Below are 22,075 nucleotides of genomic sequence, written 5' to 3' on the forward strand. Positions count from 1 at the left end.
ATGCCACAATGCCTGGCTAATTTTTGCATTTTTAGTACAGACCAGGTATCACCACGTTGGCCAAGCTGATCTTGAACTCCTGACCTCAATTGATCTGCCTGCCATGGCCTCTCAAAGTGCTGAGATTACAGTCGTGAGCCTCCATGCCTGGCTAAAAGACTCACTTCTTGACCAAACTTTATTTAAGGTCCTCTGAACTGCTTTCTTGACTGTGTCTTGGCATTGGCCCCCATCTTGTCTTTGTCCTCCCTAACTCCCAATTTAGTAAAGAACTTACTAAATTTAGTTTTAGTAAAGAATCCTGCTAAATCATAATCATCCTCCCACTCTTGATATCTGATCACTCTCAATATCAGACAAAATTGCTTGTCCTCCACCTCTGATACATAATTTCTTAGCAAGAATCTTATTAAGTCCATTTATCAAGAATCCCCCTACCCTTAATGTCTTCTCTTAGTTTTCTATTCACTGACCCCCCTCATTATTATTCTTGGCTATAAAGAATAATAATGAGGGGGGTCAGTGGATAGAAAACTAAGAGAGGGGACCCCTTCTTGTCCCTGTTGTATCCAGAGGTGAGCCAAATTTCTCTTTCCTTTTATAATAATCCTATTGTATTAGTCTTAAAATATCTTCCTTACTGTTTAAACAAGTGTCAGGAAAGCTTTTGTTCAATAAGTTTTGAGAATAAAGCTAATAATGACACCATCATCAAAAGCTTACTGCAAATATTAAATTTTATTGTCTATGTAAAGCACTTATCCAGGATCTAGCTCACAGTAGGATCTCAGTGTTATTAATATTAATATTACTTGATGACAATGATCACAATGATGAAGATAATGATGGTAACAGTAATCTGGAGGGGAAAGAAGGCTCAGAAAGTGCCTTGGGATTATCTTAGAATAAGCAAATGATGTATCTTTGTGGCCTTACTAGAAATAATAGATATTGGCATGATAGAAAAAGGGAGTTTGTGATGGTCAGAGAAGTTGAGTAATGAGTGGAGGTAATGGATCAACTCATCATTTTAAGTGTCCCATTTGGAGGGCAGGTGAATACCTGTTAGGAACCCTGCAAAGGGGATTCGTTTACTGAATGTGAGGTTAGCCTTCATGACCTTCCTCCATATTTTCAACCCTTTTTCTTTTTTTTTTTTTTTATAGCAAAACACTTTCTTTAATGATAATAGCAATAACAATAAGCATACTTACTGAGCACGTATTATGCCTTGGGTACTATGGTAACTGGTGTAAGAATATTAGCTCATTTAAATTCTAAAACAAGTTAATGAGACAAGTATTACTACTATCAGTAATTTTAAAATGTATGAAATAAGGTACAGAGAAATAAGTTTTTCAAGGTCATAAGAGTAAGTAGTAGTCAGGGAAGGGTGGGACTAGACTCCCGAGGCAGAGCTTGGATACTGATTCGGAACTAGCTAAAACAGGTCCGGAGCAGAAGCACTTCTCCATAAGATATGCCCCACAGTAGGCCATGTCAGTTTACCATTGCCATGGCAACACCCAGACATTACCACCTCTTTCCCTGGCAATGACCTGACAACCCAGTAGTTACCACCCTCATCTTAGAAATTGCTGCATAAGCTGGCCCCAAATTTGCATATAATTAAAAGTGGGTATAAATATGAATCCAGAACTGCCTCTGAGCAGCTACTCTGGGCACACTGCCTATGGGCTAGCCCTGTTCCACTCAGCAAGGAGCAGTAGCTGTGCTACTGCACTGCCACTTTAGTAAAAATTGCTGTGTCATTCCAATTTCTTTGGATATATACCCAGAAGTGGGATTGCTGGATAACATGGCAATTTAAATTTTGGTTTTCAAGGAAACTTTATGTCGTCTTCCAAATGACAGGGCTAATTCACAACCCCATCAACAGTGTACATATTCCCTTTTCTTCACGTTCCCACCACACTTGTTATCTTTCATCTTTTTGATGCCAGCCAATCTAACAGGTGCAAAATGATATATTATTGTGGTTTTAATTCACATTTCTCTAATAATTAGAGATGTTGAACATTTTTTCATGTATCTCTTGACCATTTGTATGTCTTCTTTCAAGGAATGTTTATTCAGGTCCTTTGCCCATTTTTAATAGGACTTTTTTGTTATTTAATTGTTTGAGTTCATTGTATATTTTGGATATATGGTGAATTGATTTTTGAAAAGGGTGGTAAGACAAGTCTTTGGAGAATAATTTCAAAAATTCAGGCTGGAAGAACAGGATATCCACATGCAAAATAACGTGAGATATCACATATAAAGAGTAACTGAAAATGGGCCGGGCACGGTGGCTCATGCCTATAGTCCCAGCTACTTGGGGAGCTGAGGCAGGTGAATCACTTGAACGCTGGAGGTGGAGGTTGCAGTGAGCTGAGATGGCACCACTGTACTCCAGCCTGGTGACAGAGTGAGACTCTGTTTAAAAAAACAAAAACAAAAATAAAACTAACTGAGAATGGATCAGAGACTTACATGTAAAATCTAAAATGAAAGAACTTTTAGAAAAACACCCAAAGTATAAATCTTAGTAACCTCTGAGTAGGCAATGATTTCTTAAATATGACACTTAAAGAACAAGAACAAAAGATATAATAGGTAAATTGGACATCATGAAAATTGAAAGATTTTGTACCTCAAAGGACAACTCACAGAATGAGAGAATGAGAGAAAATATTTGCAAATCATGTGTCTGATGAGACACTGGTATCTAGAATATATATAAAAATCTACAGCTCAACAATAAAAAGGCAGTCTGATTAACAATGAGCAAAGGATTTGAATACACATTTCTTCAAAGAAATACAAAAGGTTGAAAAGCAATGAAAAGACCCTTAACACCATTAGTTATTAGAGATATGAAAATTACAATCAAAATCAGTTACCACTTCCAATCAATTAGGATGGTTAGGATTAAAAATAACAGATGAGGTACTGGTGAATAGGTAGAGAAATTGGAACCATTATACACTGCTGGTATAAATGTAAATGAAAATGTAAAATGGTGAAGCTGCTTTGAAAAATAGTGTGGCATCTCCTCAAAAAGTTAAACATAGCATTACTAGCAATTCCACTCTTAGGTATTTATTTAAGATTATTGAAAACATGTCCATACAAAACTTGTACATGAATGTACATAGCAGCTAATTATAAAACCCCAAATTGGAAACAACCTAACTATCCATCAATTTATGAATGATTGAATGTCATATCCATGCAATGGAATGTAATATTTTTCAGCTATATAAAGGAATGAAGTACTGATACATGCCACATGGATTAATCTTGAAAACTTTATGTTAAGTAAAAGAAGCCGAACACAAAGGCACATATTGTATAATTCTGTTTATATATGGTGTCAAAAACAGCAAATCCACAGACAGAAATTAGATTAGTGGTTACCAGGGATTGGGAAAATGGTTAAGGGGCAGGTGGATAGGAGTGACTGATAATGGCATAGTTTCTATTTGGTGTGATGAAATATCCTGGAATTAGATAGTGGTGAAGATTGCCCAATTTTGTTAACAGACCAGAAACTACTGAAATATACACTTGAAAAACATGAATTTTGAATCTCTCTCTCTCTCTCTTCAAGGGTGCAGAAAAGCCGTGAATTTCATGCTTTGTGAATTATTTCTCAATAATAATAATAAGATCCATTTAGGATCATGCATTGTCATGTTCTTCAGCCTTCTTCAAGGCATAACATTGAAACAGCCCTTTCTTGGATTTGAAAGTTATGGACCAGTGATTTTGTAGAATGTTTCTGAATTTGAGCTTGTCTGATATGTCATAATGATTATATTTAGGTTATGCATTTTTGTCAGGGAAATCCAAACATTATTCTGTGTTCTGCGTATTGTATCTTTTCAGACAGTATATATGGTGTTGATTTGCCTATCATTAAATGTGTCAACTTTGTTCACTTGAGTGTGGGCAGTGTCTGAAAGATTTTTCTACCATAAAGTTACTCTTTTTCTTACATAATCGATAAAAATTTTATGAGGAGATTCTTTGTGATTATGTAAATATATCATTTTATATTGCAAACACATGCTATTTAGTTCAATAGGCCATGTTTTAATTGGACAAACTATATAAACAAATGTGTTTAACCTTTGTATGTTCCAAATTATACATTCTCCTTTTCACTTTCTAATATCAATTTCTAATGAATAGAAATGTTATTTTCAAGCAAGGGGAAAAAAACTTGAAAAATTACTGGTTATATGTCTTCAATATGCCAAGCATGTTGCAAAGAAGGTGATATATATTTTAGGCCTTAGTAAATATTGGAGAAGGATGGGCATTCAGATCACAATTGTTCCTTTAAATTTTTATAGGATGTTATAGTTTCCAGAGCATGTTTGCATGCATTATCTCATCTAACCATCACAATATACATGTCTAATTGGGGTGATTATTCTCTTTATAAGTAAGGAAATAAATACTTTAGATACATATTAAATTACCTTCCCAGGGCCACATATCTCATAAATGTTCAGATTGGGTTAAGCCCACAAGTCCTCTAGGTTTATTGTGTTCTCCTGAGCTGCTTGGTAGGGTTTTATAATGAAAACAATGATGAGAAGGATGATAAAGACCATAAAAATGCAATTGCTGATGATCGCACAGAGAAACAAATCTGAATGAAACCATTTCTTCTCCAATACCTAAACTTCAAAAGGTAAAATTTTTAAAACAAAATTACTCCACATTTATATTTATGACAAGTTAGCAGCTTCTCATGCGAAAAAGATGTACTTTTCCTAAGAATAAAGAAGAAAAGAAAGTTAGTATGTATATCATTGTAAGAAATACTTATAAATTCATTGACATTAAGTAGTCTATGAAGAAAAATCAGTCTTATCATCAACATCACACTTCAGTGTAGGAACTAATTTGAACCAATTCTGTTTTTAGATTGTTGCCATCATAATTTTTAATAATAGACATCTATTGCCTTATGAGCTAGAATTATTTATTGACTCCCATCTATGGAGAACAAAAGTATTAATTTACATTTTCTTTTCATTCTTCCCAATTTTTGATAGGTATATCATGACTTTAAAAAATTCTGCTTGTTAACTTTATAACCGAAAAGTATGTATTTTAGTCACTATTTCTATATCATCATCTTTAGACAGTATCTCATAGTCCAATAAGTACCTCATCTGTCTCCATACACTTCCCTCAATCAGCATTTTTGTCTAGCGATTTTTCACCTCTATTTTTACTTTTATATTTAATATATTGAAAATATGCATGTTCTGTTCTGTATTCCATAATTGTATCTTCTATATTTTGCTTATAGGTGGGTTTTAAAATTTGAAAAGCAATAACTATTTTAAAATATCATTTATAAATATTAAAAGGATTCTGGAAATGGATTCATTATATAACAAATCTAGGCTTTCATTTCAGAAAGATTGGGGATATTTTTAAGGTCATGAGTTTTGATAAATTCTGGAAGAAAAGGGTCAGCATTATCAACAGCCTAATGTCTGCTTTGGATGTTATATAGATTGCAGAACTAAGCCTGTCCAGATTTCTAATGAAGCTGGATGTTTCCTTAGCATCAACAGTCTAGTGTCTGCTTTGGATGTCATATAGAGTGCAGAACTAAGCCTGCCCAGGTTTCTATGAAGCTGGATGTTTCCTTAGCTTTCTTACGTAAGTTTGCAGAGCAAACTTATTTAGATCCTGAGCCAGTAGACCCATCTGCCACTTACAGTCCTTCAACTGGGCTATGAAAGTATTTTGTAAACTATAAAGTGCTTTATAGATATGTGTACTAGGTCATATCATAGTAGAAGGAATTTGATTTCCAGGGGTCCTAAGATAAAGTGGATAAAACTCTGGAAACAGTACTTGGTTCCTGGATTGATTGGGAATAAGCAGACCTGGGTTCTTGTCTTGGTCTTCCACATAAGCAATGAAGCATTTTCAGCTTTTGGAGCTCAGTGTCTCTATCCATAAAATGAGGCCTTTGACTGGCTGTCTTCCATTCCTGACAATGAGGAATTATTAAAGTAAAGATGTATATTTTGTGCATATTCTATACCATGGTTCCATTGATATCGTCACCTGATCTTCATGTACAGTTGGCAGGGATTGATGTAAGTCTTTCTATGTGCACCACACGCAGGGGCAAAGATAAGCTCCCAGCATAAGAGTTTACTTGTGTCATGATCAACATATCTATCACAGTGTATCTGCAAGAAGAAAGAGAACTTTCATATACATAGGCTGTAGACTACAGTGATTAAACACATGGTCTATAAAGTCAAATCATCAAGGCAAAAAATGCTAACTAACTTTGTGGTTTTCTATAAATGTTTTACCCTTGCCAAATCTCAGTGGATAACAGGAAATTTCTCATAGTTTAATTGAGAGGAATAAATGAAATAAACATAAAACATGTTCCACAAGCTCTAGTGTAAAATAAGTGTTAGCCATTGTTATCTTAGATTATTTGAAAGTTAGACAAGAAAATTACTAGGGCTTTTGAGTAGTATAAGATCATTATGAGGAAATAATATAAAATATCTTTATTTTTACTCACACAAGTTGATCACTGCAAACTATTTCCTGCAATTATTTATTCAGTAGGAAACATAATTAATGATTCCTACTTAATAATTAATTTATGACAAAAATCAGTCTTTTATCATCAACTGTTTTTTGTGGCTTTTCTTTGTGGCTAAGTAATGATTTGGGAAGATCTCAACTTCATTGATTCTTTCTCAAAACTGATTTTTGCTCATACAGGTCATATGTTAGACATAATGTAAATATATTTTAGTTATAGCTTATTTTTTCTAGATTTTAAGTTAATGATATCATATTGATATTGAAAACCAGGGTGGCATAGTGAAAAGAGGGTTGGATTTAGACTTGGAATTAGAATATATGGCATTGACTCCTAGGATCCACACCAATGCTCTCTAGCTTAATTTCCCTCATTTTCTAAAACAAAGAAACAAACAAACAGAAGACAATAGCATCAGTCCATCCTATCTCAGAGAATAAAATTAAGAAATTCTCATGAAAATGTTATATAAATGATAAAATTCTGTTTGAAAACAAGATTTAAAAATTTAAATGAATACAATAGCTTCAAAACAACTTTTACAAAACTTGATAAATAATATACAGACTTGAACTAAACTTATGTTTAGTGTCACTAAGAATATCTAGAAAAGAAGAAAACAGTGAAAAAGATAAGGACCAACATTTGCTCTTTAAAATTATTTGCAGACAAAGAGTTTTTTAAATTTGTAGTCAATGTAAGAACTATTTTCCATTTTCCATCAGCCAGATTTGTGTCGTGATTTATCAGTCACCATTTTTTCCCCTAAGGATGGTCCTAGACTTTATGGATATTAGACAGGGAGTGCTCATAAATAACCAGACGCTTTCCAGAGAAAAACCAAAATACAAGAAAAATGTGACCACCCTTTTGGAGAAGATTTTTTTTTTTCTGTGATTACTGTGTTGAGTGAATGTTCTGGCTAAACTCTCGTGCAAATAGACCTTATTTACATGAATCTACACAGAGGCTGCTGGGAGAGTGTGAGTTGTTATGAGCTAATTAGTAAGAGAAGTGGAGGTTGGGTTCTGTTCTCACTTGTCAGGAAGGACTCTGGTGAATAACCACGGTTCTGCCACACTGAGCTCAAATCAAATTTCACCTTCTCTAAGAGATATTTCCTGTTAATCTCATGCAGTCGTGATGTTGCTTTCTGCTGGGACCCTCTTTTACTGAGCTGGGTCAGACGTCTATCTCTGAATTTTCTAATTCTGAATATATAACAATTCAAAAATTAGATCGTTTAGGGCTTTCTTCAGTTCCTGAATGATAATTTGTAGGGTGGAATCCTGGCATCTTTATTTTAGTTCATTTCTCATTATCTTATGCAGCAAGCCTGGTATTTGCAAAGATATCAGATTTTATTCTAATGATGTTTCTTATTGTAATCATGACCCTTGGCACGTTAGGCTGCATTAATAGACAAAAAGGTTTAGGAAAGAGGTGATAGTTTTACTTTCTCTGTATCTGTCGGAGAAAAAAATTGTGATTAGTCTATTTTTGGACAGCATAGCTACATATTTTAAGATGGGCAATGCCTAATTGTGACAGATCCAAGGAATATGGTCCAGGATAGAAATACTATAAAAGGTACAACGCTTAGGAAACAATAGTTGAATTAACCAGAGATTTTTATCATGGAGAAAATAACTTTCAATGGAGACAGAATATTCATTTTTAAATAATGAAAAGTCTGTTAATTGGCAAAAAGCGTGAACTTTTTTGTTATATAGTCTCACTAGCCCTGATGGTTCTTAGCCTCATGAATGTAGTTTTCAACTCTAGACAAGTAGAACATCCCAACACTGAGATCTCTACAACAATGGGCATGCTTCCTCTTGAAGCAGTGGCTTTTCCCTCAGTGCTCTAGAGGAGCTGGCCTATGAGAAATTGTGGTATGTTTCTGGAAAGAAATAGGAAGAAAAACTTCCCTTCTAGAAATGACTTCTTGGAACTACAGAGGTTCTCTTTTAAGGATCTTTAAAAAAGAGATCAATGTAAAGCAACAGTATGGTATATAGACTTGTCTCCAGTGGATAAAGACTCCAGGAGAAGGTGTGGTGTTCATTGGTGTTTCTGTGGGTTTATGTCTATGTATTTTCTGTGTGTGTGTGTGTGTGTGCACACGCGTGTGTGTGCTCACATGCGTGCACACGCACATGCGTGCTCATGTGCATATGTTTCTTGGAAGCTGATTGGGATTCTTTGTATAAAAGTTTTTCCTAAACAAGACTTGTACGTTTTTCAATTTTCCTTTATAATTGTGATATTTTATAACCTGATCTAAGAAAAAAACACAAACAGAAGTAAAGATAAACTTTCTGGGAAATTAGTTATTTTATTGATGTGTTAAATAAAAAAAAAAAAAGAAGCCAGTCTGTCAGTAAGGCATGCATTTGTAGGGGTATCACAGAAACTTTCTCCATTCAATCAAGATGTCTCTGAATCTGGCTCTGTCCCTGACGCAGAACATCAGTAAAACTGAAAGAAAGTCAATCAGAGCCTGGAGATGATGAAGATGGTGATGATGATATCATTCTTTTCTATCCATGTCCATGGAGAATTTAGCAATTTCCTTCATGAAGAAACTGAACTTTTCCATTACTTTTCCTAAGGGAAGACAGAGTTCACAAGATTCATTAATACAAGATGAAATTTTATGTAATATTAGAGATGAAAGGAACTACAGAGATTATCAGGCAGAGCTTCATTTTACAGATAAGGAAACTGAGTCTCAGAAATGAATTTTCTTGCCAAAGCACATTCTGACAGAAGCAGAATTTCTTTATTTCAGTGATAATTACACCCCTTTCCTGCCTCCTTGATTCCAGACCCACTGATCACCCAGTGTCTTAAAACAACAAGGAGTATTCTGACAAAGAAAATTGAGGGGCCTGTCTCTCAGCTTTTCCTGGTCAGCAAGGCCTTTGATGAAGCTGGATCCTGCATTAGTGAGGACTTTCACCATATTTTCCTTCAGTGTCCCTTGAAAACAGCTAGTTTCCTGGTCAAGGGCTAGTTTCGCCCTCTACCTATGTGACAGAATTTTCCCTTTTGTGAAATAAAACCTGTCAAATAGGAATAAATACATAGACATGTCGTTTTGGGCTCAGGGTTTGATATTCTAACTTGTTAAGGTAATCACAAAGATGAAAACACAAGATCTAAGTATCCAAAATCCAGTGTCCTAAAAGAGTTAACAATGACCACAGTGGACTTGGTATGAGAAAGTTAAATGCAATTTGCATGTCTTATACCAAAGAAGTGACATCTGCCTGGCGACATTTCTGCAAAAGCATTATGTGGGCCAAAGAAAATACCTAAACAAAACATGTCTATGGTATTCTGGTCCAAATACCGACAGCTCGTATCCCTTATTTTAGATAAAGGAAACACAATCATTTTTGTAGCCTTTATTTTGTAGCCTTATTCCCCCTTAAAGCTACAGATACTTACAGCTTCTAGGAATTTGAAGATAAAAAACCTCTAGACACACTGTGTCTAAGAATCAAGCTGCACTGAGACTGTTAAGTATCTTAGAAGTCAGGTAGTATAGTGGTTTTCAATTATTTTTGGGGCGTAGGGAGTTCAGAGCCCTTTCTTCAAACATGAAGAACATGGCACTCCGCTACTTAATATAGTCAAAGCTAAACTTCATGTCATAAACTACCCTATATGGTCCCTTTAACCCTAATGGTGATTCCTGACTTGTCACTATAGAACCTCTGTGCTCTGGGACAGCAGTTTAAGAATTCACAGGCTTACTGGATTCCCACAATTGACAGACAGGAATTGGAGGTTCTGTGATGGGATGGGACCAGTATAAGCTGGCAGAACAGGCAACGCTACCCTGTCTGAATTTGCAACAATCAGTTTTCTATCCCCACTTGCTGTTCTGAGTGGGAATAATTATAAATTATAGCTTATAGAGATTTAAGCTAGATCCTGGAAAGAAGAAGGATTCATAGTAGAGAGCACGGGTTCAGATCTCTTTTTCTTCTTATGAGGTACTCACAAGCTCTCAGTACACAAGTGACATACATTCCCATAGGTGATGTAGTCAGAACCACAAACTGGCAGGTATGTGATGGGGCAGGGGATGGCCACCACTGGATACTTCTTGTAAATGCTGCAGTCCACCTGTGTCACACACAAGCAAATGTCCTGTTTTTCTCTCAGACCCCAAGCTAGGATACCTTGGCCACTCTAAGATATACTACAAGGGCTGGAAGTCCCAACTCAGATATTCAGGTGTTGCTTGATCACTTCTGTAAGTACTAGTATTATCACTATGACAAATACTAGTACTACCGGTATTTTATTTTTTTCTACTATACTCAGTTAACAATTGCTGGGCATTTATGTGCTAGACATTAAACTTAAATCTTACATTAATTTTGTTGTTTAATCTTCAAAACAACTAAATACAGTAAGTTCTACTATTACCTCTCTTTATAAATGGAGAAATTAAAGCTTTAGAAATACAGATAACTTGTTCAAGGTAAAAGCTGGTAAGTATTAGAGGTAGCATTTGAAACCAGAGCCTGTACAATAGATCAGGGTATTTTTGCCCCACCTCTTACATGTTATACCTTTTAGGAAAACATCACCAACCTCTCGGCTGGAATGCAGCTCTCCCTCCTTTAACTCTGGAATGTTTAAAAATCAGTTTAAAAATATGGTTGTTTATAGATACTGTATGCCATATCTCTTCAGCTGCCTTCTGGAGAGCAGATACCATTTCTCCACATGTGTTTGCTTCCCTCTCAAATCCTCCTAAATGTACTGAATTTATCCAGCATATATGTTGGCTAAATGACAGTCAATATGTATTGGCATTAAATTGTTATTCAACATACTCACTGTTGTTAAAGGCAAACTAGCAGCTTCTGAAAAAGAGATACAGATGAAAATGTTAAAAATAAAGCAAATCTTACATCTCATTAATTAATATGTTTCATTCTATATAATTACATTTTCTCTGGCAATGAATTTCAGCATACTCTCCATCCTTATGCAAAATCATAGCTGTTTGCTGAGGAAGTTGAATGACCAATGGGTTAGATTAACCCTTGATTTAGGCAAGAGAATTATCAAAATTTCCTCTATTTATTGATCACGGAATGTTTTCTGAACCTCATAGTGTTTTTGATACTGGCGAAAGTCAGGTAGCAATAAGAAGCATGAAAATCATCACTCTTAAGAGCCTGAAGGATCACCTTTGATATCCTTTCCTTCCTAATTGATATAAAGAAATGCATTGGAATTTCTTTAGGAGTTGGAAACACTTTAATCAGTTTTTCTCAACATAAAAGCCTAATCGTTGACCCTTGGCTTTTTGAGAATTGTGTTTTATTTTAATCCCTCCAAACTGATTTAGGAAGACATCCAAGTTTTTCTGTATCTTGGCACTAAGGAATAGTATATCTAATAACACTCACAACTTCCAGTGTCCATATGAACATATGAAATGGAAGACTTATGGATAAATTAGATCATTTTTTTGATCTATGGATGCAAATAAGAATCCTTGAAAATGAAGACATTAGATTCAAGTCTCTCAAAATACAGACGGAATATAAAATTCTATTACAAACGATTACACTTTAAATTCTTACAACCCGATGTTTCTGAGATGCTCAGATCCCAGGAGGGATTATTTGTGAAAACAAACTTAATGGCTATATAGGGCATTGTCTGACCTTAACTTACCTGAGCTGCTGTAGAAATGGATCACTGTACAGAGCAGAAGGAGACCACCAATGATCTTCATGCTGGAAATGGCTGTGGTACAGAGGCTGCTCTGAGATTGTCACTACAGCTGCATTGACCATGTCCTGGGAAAGGGGTCATGTTTATATATGTGCAAGGTTTTGTTCTCCACCTTTCCTATGAGGTCATCCAGAGGATCTCAAAGCACAATGTCACACCCTGGGCGGTTGTGTTACAGTCCTTGTTACTTAACTGCTACTTCTTATCTGACGAGTGATTTGGTTAATTGAGGTAAGTATTTTCTCTCTGCCCTAAAGGTGGGACTGTTAAGAATTCTGAACTTCATATACTAGAAGAGATTAAGTATGAGCTTCTTGGCTTGGTTATAAAATAAGTGGAAATTTCTTCTATTTTATAAAACTGGACTCGATTAAACCCAGATTAGACTAATCACACCTATGTTTATATCTTGACACCTGGGGAAATATTGTTTATTTTTGAGGCAATGAACCAAAGAAGCAAACTGAGACCTAATAGAAGGAACGGTGACATTAGCAGTTATGAGGTGTGGGGAAGAGCATTAACATACTACTTTTGACATGTTCTACCTGTATAATCTTGGATAAGTCATTACATGCTGTGAGCCTGAAGAAGGCTTGGTTATGTTGTGATAACATATAACCCCAACGTATCTGTAAATTAAAACTTTGTTTCTTACTCAAGCTACACATGTACTGTATAGTGGTCAGCTGATCGTGCTGCATTGCCTTCACTGTGGATGCCAAGTGAACAGAGTGATCACTATTTGAAATACTGTAGTCAAGGTGCAGTGAAGATGAGTTCTCAGGAATTCTCATGTTAGCAATGAAAACTTTCAGCCCAGAGCAATGCTTCTGTCACTTCTCCTCGTGGTCTTACGGCCGTTACGTGCTTTGTTATGTATGGAGTGAGTGCAATCAGTCTGATATGGTTTAGCTCTGTCCCCATCCAAATCCCATCTTGAATTGTAGCTCCTCTAATTCCCATATGTTGTTGGGGGACTCGTGGGAGATAATTGAATCACGGAGGTGTTTTCCCCCATACTGTTCTCATGATAGTGAATAAGTCTCACAAGATATAATGGTTTTATAAGGGGTTTCCCCTTGCACTTGGCTCTCATTCTCTCTTGCCTGCTGCCATGTAAAATATGCTATTCACTTTCCGCCATGATTGTGAGGCCTCTCCAGCCACGTGGAACCTCTTTTTCTTTATAAATTATCCAGTCTTGGGTATGTCTTTATCAGTAGCTTGAAAACAGACTAATACACAGTCTTACCTTGCCCCCTGAAGGTCAGATGGAGACCTAGAATAATTGGCAAACAGCAGAGAGACCATCCCAGAGACTGAGTTTCATCCCAGTCCAAGGCCTGTTGTTAGCCACAATGGAGTTCACATAATTGGAACCATATACATAAAAGTCTACTCTAAAGCATAGCGCATTTAATAATGTTATTGTTATTGTTATTGACAAACCAAGAGTTAATGCTCTGAGTTGCTGACATTAGATTGTAAACTGTATTATCCACACACAATTGTCCAAATGGCTGCAGTTTACTTATTGATCTTAAGGACATATATAAGAAGACCTGGGGAAGGTAGTAGACTGTCTCACTAGTTTATGCTTGGGAGGTTTATTTTAGTACATTCTAAAACATAGCATCTACAAAGTATATTAAGTGAATAGTAAATGATATTGCATAATCCCCTAAAACCTTGATTCCTATATTAGTTTGGAAGGCAATATAATCTAGTGGTTAAGAGCATGGGCATTGAGTAGATCTCATTTAGAATCTTTCTTCTAAAAATGTTGACTCTGTGTTTTTTAGTACGTATTTAGATTAACATCTGATACTTAGTGATCTTTACAAGAGAAATAATATTTACTTCCTAGGTGGTTTTGAGTGTTAAATTAGATTTCCAGACACACACACATATTATACAGTTGATTCTTGAACAACTTGGGAGTCAGGGGTGCTGACCCCCCAACAGTTGAAAAGTTAACATACAACTTTCGATTTCTCAATAACTTAACTACTAATAGCCTATTGTTGACCTTATTAATAACATAAACAGTTGATTAACACATATTTTATATGTTACATGTATTATATACTGTATTCTGACAATAAAGTAAGCTAGAAAAAATGTTATTAAGAAAATTGTAAGAAAGATAAAACATATTTACATTAGTTAAGTGGAAATGGATTATCATAAAGATTTTCTTCTTCATTGTCTTCATCTTGAGTAGACTAAGGAGAATAAGAAAGAGGAAAGATTAATCTTACTGTCTCAGGAATGGCAGAGGTAGAAGAAAATCTGTATATAAGTGAACCTGTGCAGTTCAAACCCATTTTATTCAAGGGTCAACTGTGCATATAATCTCATATGGATGCATGTCTGTGAGGTGTGGTCTGTGTGGCATGTTTGTGTGGTTTGTGTGTATTTGTGTATCACAGTGCCAAGCTCATAATTATATCCTGATTTGTGGTGGCTAATACGTAATATGGAATGTGTTCTTCATAGCAACTCATTAAGGAAGGAATTTTTATTACCCTAGTTTTGCCAGTGAGTAAGTTAAGACTCAGAGGATTTAAGTAATCTTCCACGGATCATGATACAATTAATAGAGGAAACTGCTGAGTTCAGTCAAGGAAAAGAAGCAAAGTGAAGGTTCCAATAAGGAGAGGTAATTGTAGGTTTCATTGTTTGCCATGAATATTTGAGAAGAATTAATCCTAAGAAAAAGGCATTATGTTTCAAGATGAGGTGTCTTTATTGCAGTTTGAAAATGCCCTTTGTCAAAGAGGAGTAGGAATAGGGTCAAAGAGTGGTCAAAATGGTGGTAAAAGATAGGATCACAGAATTTTTTTTAAATGTTTGATAATCAGAGAGAAGAAGAATGGTAGAAACTGAGGCTACAGAAAGATCTAGAATAGACTGAGCATGTCTTAAAACTGAAGAGAAGAAGAAAATTTCGATATATAGTTGGGAGTGGCTAATTAGAGGCATGTAGAAAGATATGAAATAAGGTTGAGAGCACAGATGAAAAACCATTTTCTCTGATACATGAGAGAGAGTAGAGTGGATAAATGTAGAGAGAGGCATATTTTGAAGGTTAAGGAAGGAGAGATGTGGGGAGCCCACTGTGAGGTAGGCTCTGGTTGTTCAGTGTTGGTTTGTTTTTTGCACTGGGAAAACTGGGTTGGTCTGGAAGCTTGGGAAAGATGATAGAAGACTTGGTAGCATGTCAGATAGTCAGCAATGGATCTAAAGATTAATGGCAGCTGGAAAAGTTAGAACTAGGGTTTAGAAGGCCCATTCGGTACTATTCTGCATATTTCTCCCAAAGTGTGTGTGACATGGAGTGAGAAATGGGGGATAGTGGTTTTATAGATAGGGAGTATATACATCAGAGGCTTGAGGGTACCATAAAGACTGCATTAGGAGGTGGCAAAACTTGGAAGAGAGTTAAATGTTTCAGAAGGTTCTGATGGATTATACAAGGTGCAAGCAGTTAAGTGTTTAGAGATCAAGGTTTAGGCAAAATGTGATAGGTATAGGAAATAAGAACAATTATTAAGACAGTGGGCACTAGGAATCAAGTTGTCAGATACAATTTCTCAGGGGTGGGGCTGAAATAGTGATTCTCAGGGTGTATCCAGTGGGTGGAGATAAAGCCTCTCAATTGAAAAGCATGAGGAAAGGTGGGGTCAAGGAACCAGGAGAGGGGTTGCTTTGGCTTTTGGAAGCCATTTACATAGACAGGAAAATTTCCAGCTGGATACTGAGGGACAAATTACAGAGGAGGCTTTTGGAATGAGAGTCAAAACCTGTGAAGATAAAAACAGTCCATTTCAGGATGAGGATAGTTTTTTCATTTATCCTCATAGTTCTGCAAGGAGAAAAACTTGAGGCCTTGTAAGAGAGAATCACTATGGTCCTGGTTCCATCATGAGGAAGACAGAATAAAATTAGCTCTTTTCCCATTTAGGAAAAAAAGTGCAGCTTGCTGCCAGAATTCATTTAATTTTACATAAACACACTATTTGAGGCTGAAGTAAATCTGATTTTCAGTGTGAAAATAAAATATAAAAACTGTTCTTGGAGTTATTTCTAAACAGAACTTGTCTGTAAGCCTGAGGAACAGAAATGTATATAATGATCAGTATTTAATAATTTTATTTTTGTTTAGTAAATTTCAAAGTACAGAATAGCACAAAGCAGAACATCATATTCTGCATAAAAATATTTCATTTATCTCCAGATCTTCTTGCTATCCTTGTCATTGTATAAGTAGCAAACTTTGCAGTGACCAGTTGGATGCCACCTCCCTAATGTTGGTGGTATGCTTTTGGGGAAATTTCTTCCAGACAGGCAAAGAGGAGTGACGTCATCAGAGCACGGACAACCTCAAAGACATGGTCTGTGATGTTTTTCCAGCATTCTTTCAATGAATGTCAGTCTGAAGTTTACATGACTAATTGTGTGCTCAGGATTGTCCTTCTTGAACAGGATGGAGGAGTTCAGCACTGTAATGTCTGGAAGGCAGTGAAAGAATTCCTTATACCAAACCTTTGAGTTCAGTTGGATAATAAGTGCGCATCTGATCAGCCAAGTCCACTGCTCCCATATTCTTGTTGTGGATAAGTTTTCTTTCTATTTCTGCGTCTACTTCAATCACAGTATCATGGTTGATATGGTTTAGCTCTGTGTCCCTACTCTAATTTCATTTCAAATTGTAATTCCCCTGTGTTGGAGGAGGGGCCTGGTGGGAGGTGATTAAATCATGGGGGCAGATTTCCCCTTGCTGTTCTCACGATAGTGAATAAGTTCCCATGAGATCTGATGGTTCCCAAGTATGTGGCACTTCCCGCTTCTCTCTTATTCTCTCTCCGGCTACGATTAGAAGAAGGTGCTTGCTTCCCCTTTACCTTCTGCCATGACTGGAAGTTTTCTGAGGCCTCTCAGTCATGTTTCCTGTTAAGCCTGAAGAACTGTGAGTCAATTAAACCTCTTTTCCTCATAAATTACCCAGTATTATGTAGTTCTTTATAGCAGTGTGAGAATGGACTAAGACAATTGTGGAATGTTGATGGCATTGTCACCCAATTCTTTTTGGGGTAAATGCTGCAGCCACAAGTGCTACTGGCAACTATTCTCAGGGCAAGTGGAAAAAGGGTTTGCAGAAAAGCATAAAAATGAATATAAAAATTTAAGAGTACTGGGAATTTCTTCCCTTATAGATGTGGGGTGTCACAAGGAAGAGCAGGATAACTCCTTAGAGGGTTAGAGAAGGGCGAGGGAATTAAATTGGAACAAGGCCTGTATGAAGAGTTCTTGGGTTAGTTAGCTGGAGAGAAATAGGGAAGCCAGCACTGTAGCTGGGCAGGAATCCAGTCATACAATAGTGGCTCTAAGGATGGACTGTTATAATAAGAAAATTAACCATATATTCAGCACTTACCATGTGCTAGAACTGCACTATGCCTGCTGTGTGCATTATCTCATTTCATACTCAAAACGTCTTATGAAATAGGAATGGCTATTCTCCCTGCTATTTAGCTGCAATAATGGGCACTTAAGAGATGTGACTAGCTTATGGTAAAGGACCAATGCTTTTTAATCACTCTGGTGTGTTACCTTTAAATCTAAACCTAAAAGGTAGATTTGTAGACTCTATCTTTTAGGTTTAGATTTAAATTTATATTCATTGGACACTGAAATAATAAGAGTATAACTGCAGAATCAGAACAGTCAGGATGAACAGCTAAATATTTGAATGAGCAGCAGAGGGAGCTGAACACTGGGGTAGAGTGTGTGACGTTTTCAACTGTGAGGATCATCTGGAAAGAGGGTGCATTCCAGTGGGGAGAGAGGAAGACTGAAAGCCAGGTGCCAAGGGTTCCTGTCCTGTTCCTCATCCCCATCTATCTATCTAGGTAGCAAATGCTGTGACAACCCCTTCTCCAATGTGAGCTTTCTACCTCCCCTACATCTAGTGAGATTAGCCAAGATTGGTAGTTCATATTTCTGAGTTAAAAAGCCATCCCATCCCTAGTACACTAATATATACAATTAATAAGGGCGAGGAGTGACGGGTAGGTGGCAAGGAGAGGCTGGAACTTTATTATTTGATTCTGGTTTTCCCTCCCCATTGCTGCACCAGCATCTCTCACTTACCCTACCAGGATGCCTTTCTTCTTGACATCCAGCAAAAAAACCACCCAATACTCTCAAGGAATCTTTTGACAGTTTAAAAATCACTGGCCTAGATTTCTCTTCTTTCCCTATGTAAGCCCTTCACATCCCAACTCTTTTCTTTTTTCTTTTTCAAGATAGTCCCAACTGTGATCATGCCCTTGTGACCATTGCAGGCACAATGACCTAAGCATCTGGATATTTGCATTTTGACTTTGTATCTGGCAAGACTTTGTTCCCTGTATCTCATGAGAGCAGGGAGTTAGTACATCCAGGAATCTTATGCTTTGAATGCTTTTCATTATTTCTGGGCCATTGAGGCTAAATAGCTCCAATCATGGAATAAGGTAATTTGGATGAAAAAAACAACTGCTTTTTTTCTTTACTGTATGTTGCTCCTAGGGGCCCTCACAATATCTGGATGAAGACTCTTTACATACACACAAACACATTTGTAGGGAACCAGCCCCACTTCACACCTGTGGGTACCCCATATTCAGTGGGACAAAGGAATGAGAAAAAGACAGATTAATAAAGTGGGAACAGGGGGCCATCACTGTATTACTTTGGAGGAGACAGTGAAGGCCCTGAGCTCTGATCATCCACACAATTTATTGATTACAATCACTTTGATCTATAGGGTAGAGGTGGAGTGATGATGGAGTTAATCAGTGAACTGGAAGTGAATCAGTGAGCTGGACTGGTGTGTCATCCTAAGGATTGATAACAGTGGTGGTTTGGGAGTTTCACAAACCAGTAACATGTGATTATCTTTAGCTTATTATCTATGTACAGCTGGTGGAACATAGACCTTACCAGGAGCCTACAAGTCTGGCTACATCATAGTGCTATGAAGGGGTTTTATGTCCTTGAGCACAATGATTGTGGTAACAGAGCATAGGTCACCCTGCACCAGAACATGAGGCATGGAGAGGCCTTCCTCCTCAGAGGCCTCCTGTGGCCTTCCGCAGTTTGTTGTTCCTTGTTTATGTGTTACTCATAACCAATTTATGTAAGCACTCTGTAAGTCCTTTCTCCTTTGCTGCTTTTCCCAACACACACACACACACACATACACACACACGCATACACACATACATACACACACAGCCCCAACTTGTAAAAATTATGTTTGCTAGGAAGGAGCGAAGCAAGATGGCAGAGTAGGATTCTCCAGTGATTGTCCCCCTATAAGAAACATTGATTTGTAACAATTATCCATACAGGAAGAATCTTGATAAAAGCTAAATAAACCAGGTAAGAGTGCCTGGTTTAAAAATAATAATAAGAAAATATATATTGAAGAGGGTAGAAAAGACAGTTTTATATTACCCACATCTCCTTCCTCTAACCCCAGAGAGCACAGCTTGGAGACAGAGTGATACTTGCTTGGGAGAAGGCCAGGGAAGCAAGTGTAGAACATTGCCTATAGCAGAAGCTAGACTTATTAGGAACAAGGTAGAGATGGGGTGACATTGGTCAAAGGAGACATAATTACAGTTAGATAGAAAAAATACACTTCAGCAGAACTATTACACAGCAGAATGACTAGAGTTAATGATGATATATTCATTTTTATTCTTAAAAATGTCAAAAAGTCAATGTTATGTGCTCTTAAAACAAAAATGATAACTAGGAGTGGTAATGCATTTGTTAGTTAGCTAGGTTTAACCATTGTTCAGTGTAAATGTCCTTCAAAGCATCAGATTGTATAAGATAAAAACATGTAATGTTATCTGTCAAAAAAATAAAAAAATTTGAAAGTAAATGAATAATCATGTTTCCTGTGCTCAATGCTGAAAAGATAACTGTAACCTGAGAGTTAGCCAACAACAGGAAATGTATTAGTCTGTAGAGCTGCAGTCACGAAATATCACAAACTGAGTAGCTTAAACAGTGGACATTTTTTCAGTTCTAGGGTCCAAAATCAAAATGCCAGCAGGTCTGGTTTCTCCTGAGGATTCTCCCTTTGGCTTGCAGACAGTTTGTCTTCACTGTGTCCTCATCTGGTCTTTTCTCTGTGTACATGCCCCTGAGGTCTCTTCCTCTTCTTTCAAGGACTCGAGCTCTATTGGATTAGAGTCTCTCTCTTAGGACCTCACTTAACCTTAATTACTGTCCTAAATATATATATTTCAATATATAATATATATTGAAATATGTCCCAAAGGGCATATTTCAATATATAATCACATTGGGGGTGTTAAATCAAGTTTAAAGCTGCCTCTTTACATATTTTAAGTTCAGCCTAAAGATTTCTCTGTACATTGTGAACTTTAACAAGTGAAGGTGTAAACAGACCATAGCCTACACTTGTGCCAATCACTGAGTTTTGACCACTCAAATGTAGCCAGCTGTTTGAACTGTGTTCACATAAGGCAAACACCAAGCTGTCACCAATCCAGTTGTTTATGCACCTTGCTTCCATTTTCTATACATCACTTTACTTTTTCTGTCTATAAATCTTCCACCAAGCGGCTGTGCCAGAGTCTCAGAGCCTACTGTTGCTCGGGAGGCTGCCAATTTGCAAATCATTCATTGCTCAATCAAACTCAACTCCTTTAAATGTAATTCAGTTGTTGTTGTTTTAATCAGGGGTCAACATATAAATTTTGAGGATACGAAATTCAGTCCATGACAGTCTACCCCCAGACCCTCAATATGCATATTCTTTTTGCTTTTTTTTTAATTGTACTTTGAGTTCTGGCGTACATGTGCAGAATATGCATCCATTACCTTGTCATCTACATGAGGTATTTCTCCTAATGCTATCTCTCCCCTACCCCCCATACCCCAACAGTTCCTGGTTTGTGATGTTTCCCTCCTTTTGTCCATGTGTTCCATTGTTCAGCTCCCACTCATGTTCTCCCATGAGTGAGATCATGAGGTGTTTGGTTTTCTGTTCTTGCATTAGCTTGCTGAGAATGATGGTTTACAGCTCCATCCATGTCCTTGTAAAGGACATGAACTTATTATTTTTTATAGCTGCATAGTATTCCATGGTATATATATATGCCACATTTTCTTTATCCAATCTATCATTTATGGGCATTTGGGTTGGTTCCAAGTCTCTGCTATTGTGAACAGTGCTACAATAAACATACATGTGCATGTGTCATAACAGAACAATTTATAGTTCTCTGGGTATATACCCAGTAATGGTATTGCTGGGTCAAATGGTATTTCTAGTTCTAGATCCATGAGGAATCACCACACTATCTTCCACAATGGTTCAACTAATTTACACTCCCACCAATAGTGTAAAAGTGTTCCTATTTCTCCACATCCTCCCCAGGATCTGTTGTCTCCAGACTTTTTAATGATCACCATTCTAACTAGCATGAGATGATACCTCAATGTGGTTTTAATTTTCATTTCTCTAATGACCAGTAACAATGAGCTTTTTTTCCATATGTTTGTTGGCTGTATAAATGTCTCCTCTTAGGAAGTGTCATTTCATATCTTTCACCCATTCTTTCACATGCAAAGAACTATAGGTTTTTTATCTTCAAG

General features: G+C 36.8%; 2 protein-coding genes across 3 annotated transcripts in view; one reads left to right on the forward strand and one right to left on the reverse strand.

The window, feature by feature from the left end:
* Positions 1 to 8,931: 8,931 nt before the first annotated feature.
* Positions 8,932 to 12,446, reverse strand: SPINK7 (serine peptidase inhibitor Kazal type 7). Its single transcript, XM_032250293.1, has 4 exons — positions 12,326 to 12,446; positions 11,477 to 11,502; positions 10,629 to 10,753; positions 8,932 to 9,223 (listed from the first exon to the last, which is right to left on the reverse strand). Exons 1-4 carry the CDS (start codon positions 12,384 to 12,386, stop codon positions 9,178 to 9,180), a joined length of 258 nt encoding a protein of 85 aa, XP_032106184.1. The 5' UTR covers positions 12,387 to 12,446; the 3' UTR covers positions 8,932 to 9,177.
* A 7,173-nt stretch (positions 12,447 to 19,619) lies between these two features.
* The window catches only part of LOC116531498 (ovomucoid-like), a 91,493-nt gene continuing 89,037 nt past the window's right edge, over positions 19,620 to 22,075 (forward strand). For both annotated transcript variants that reach the window (XR_004260456.1, XR_004260460.1), the window contains exon 1: positions 19,620 to 19,819. The gene's annotated coding sequence lies outside the window, so the exon portion shown is untranslated. The remainder of the gene's footprint in view (positions 19,820 to 22,075) is intronic.

This window comes from Sapajus apella, unplaced genomic scaffold (assembly GCF_009761245.1).
Source record: "Sapajus apella isolate SASKATOON/1434 unplaced genomic scaffold, GSC_monkey_1.0 scaffold71, whole genome shotgun sequence".
Taxonomy (NCBI): domain Eukaryota; kingdom Metazoa; phylum Chordata; class Mammalia; order Primates; family Cebidae; genus Sapajus; species Sapajus apella.

Excerpts from the sequence above, each read along its gene's own strand:
- SPINK7 (XM_032250293.1), bottom strand. The coding sequence starts at position 12,386 with ATGAAGATCATTGGTGGTCTCCTTCTGCTCTGTACAGTGATCCATTTC. Across the intron at positions 10,754-11,476 it reads CTAGTTTGCCTTTAACAACA|GTGGACTGCAGCATTTACAA; the intron begins GTGAGTATGTTG and ends TGTGTGACACAG. Across the intron at positions 9,224-10,628 it reads CACTTGTGTACTGAGAGCTT|GAAAAGTAATGGAAAAGTTC; the intron begins GTGAGTACCTCA and ends GTCTTCCCTTAG.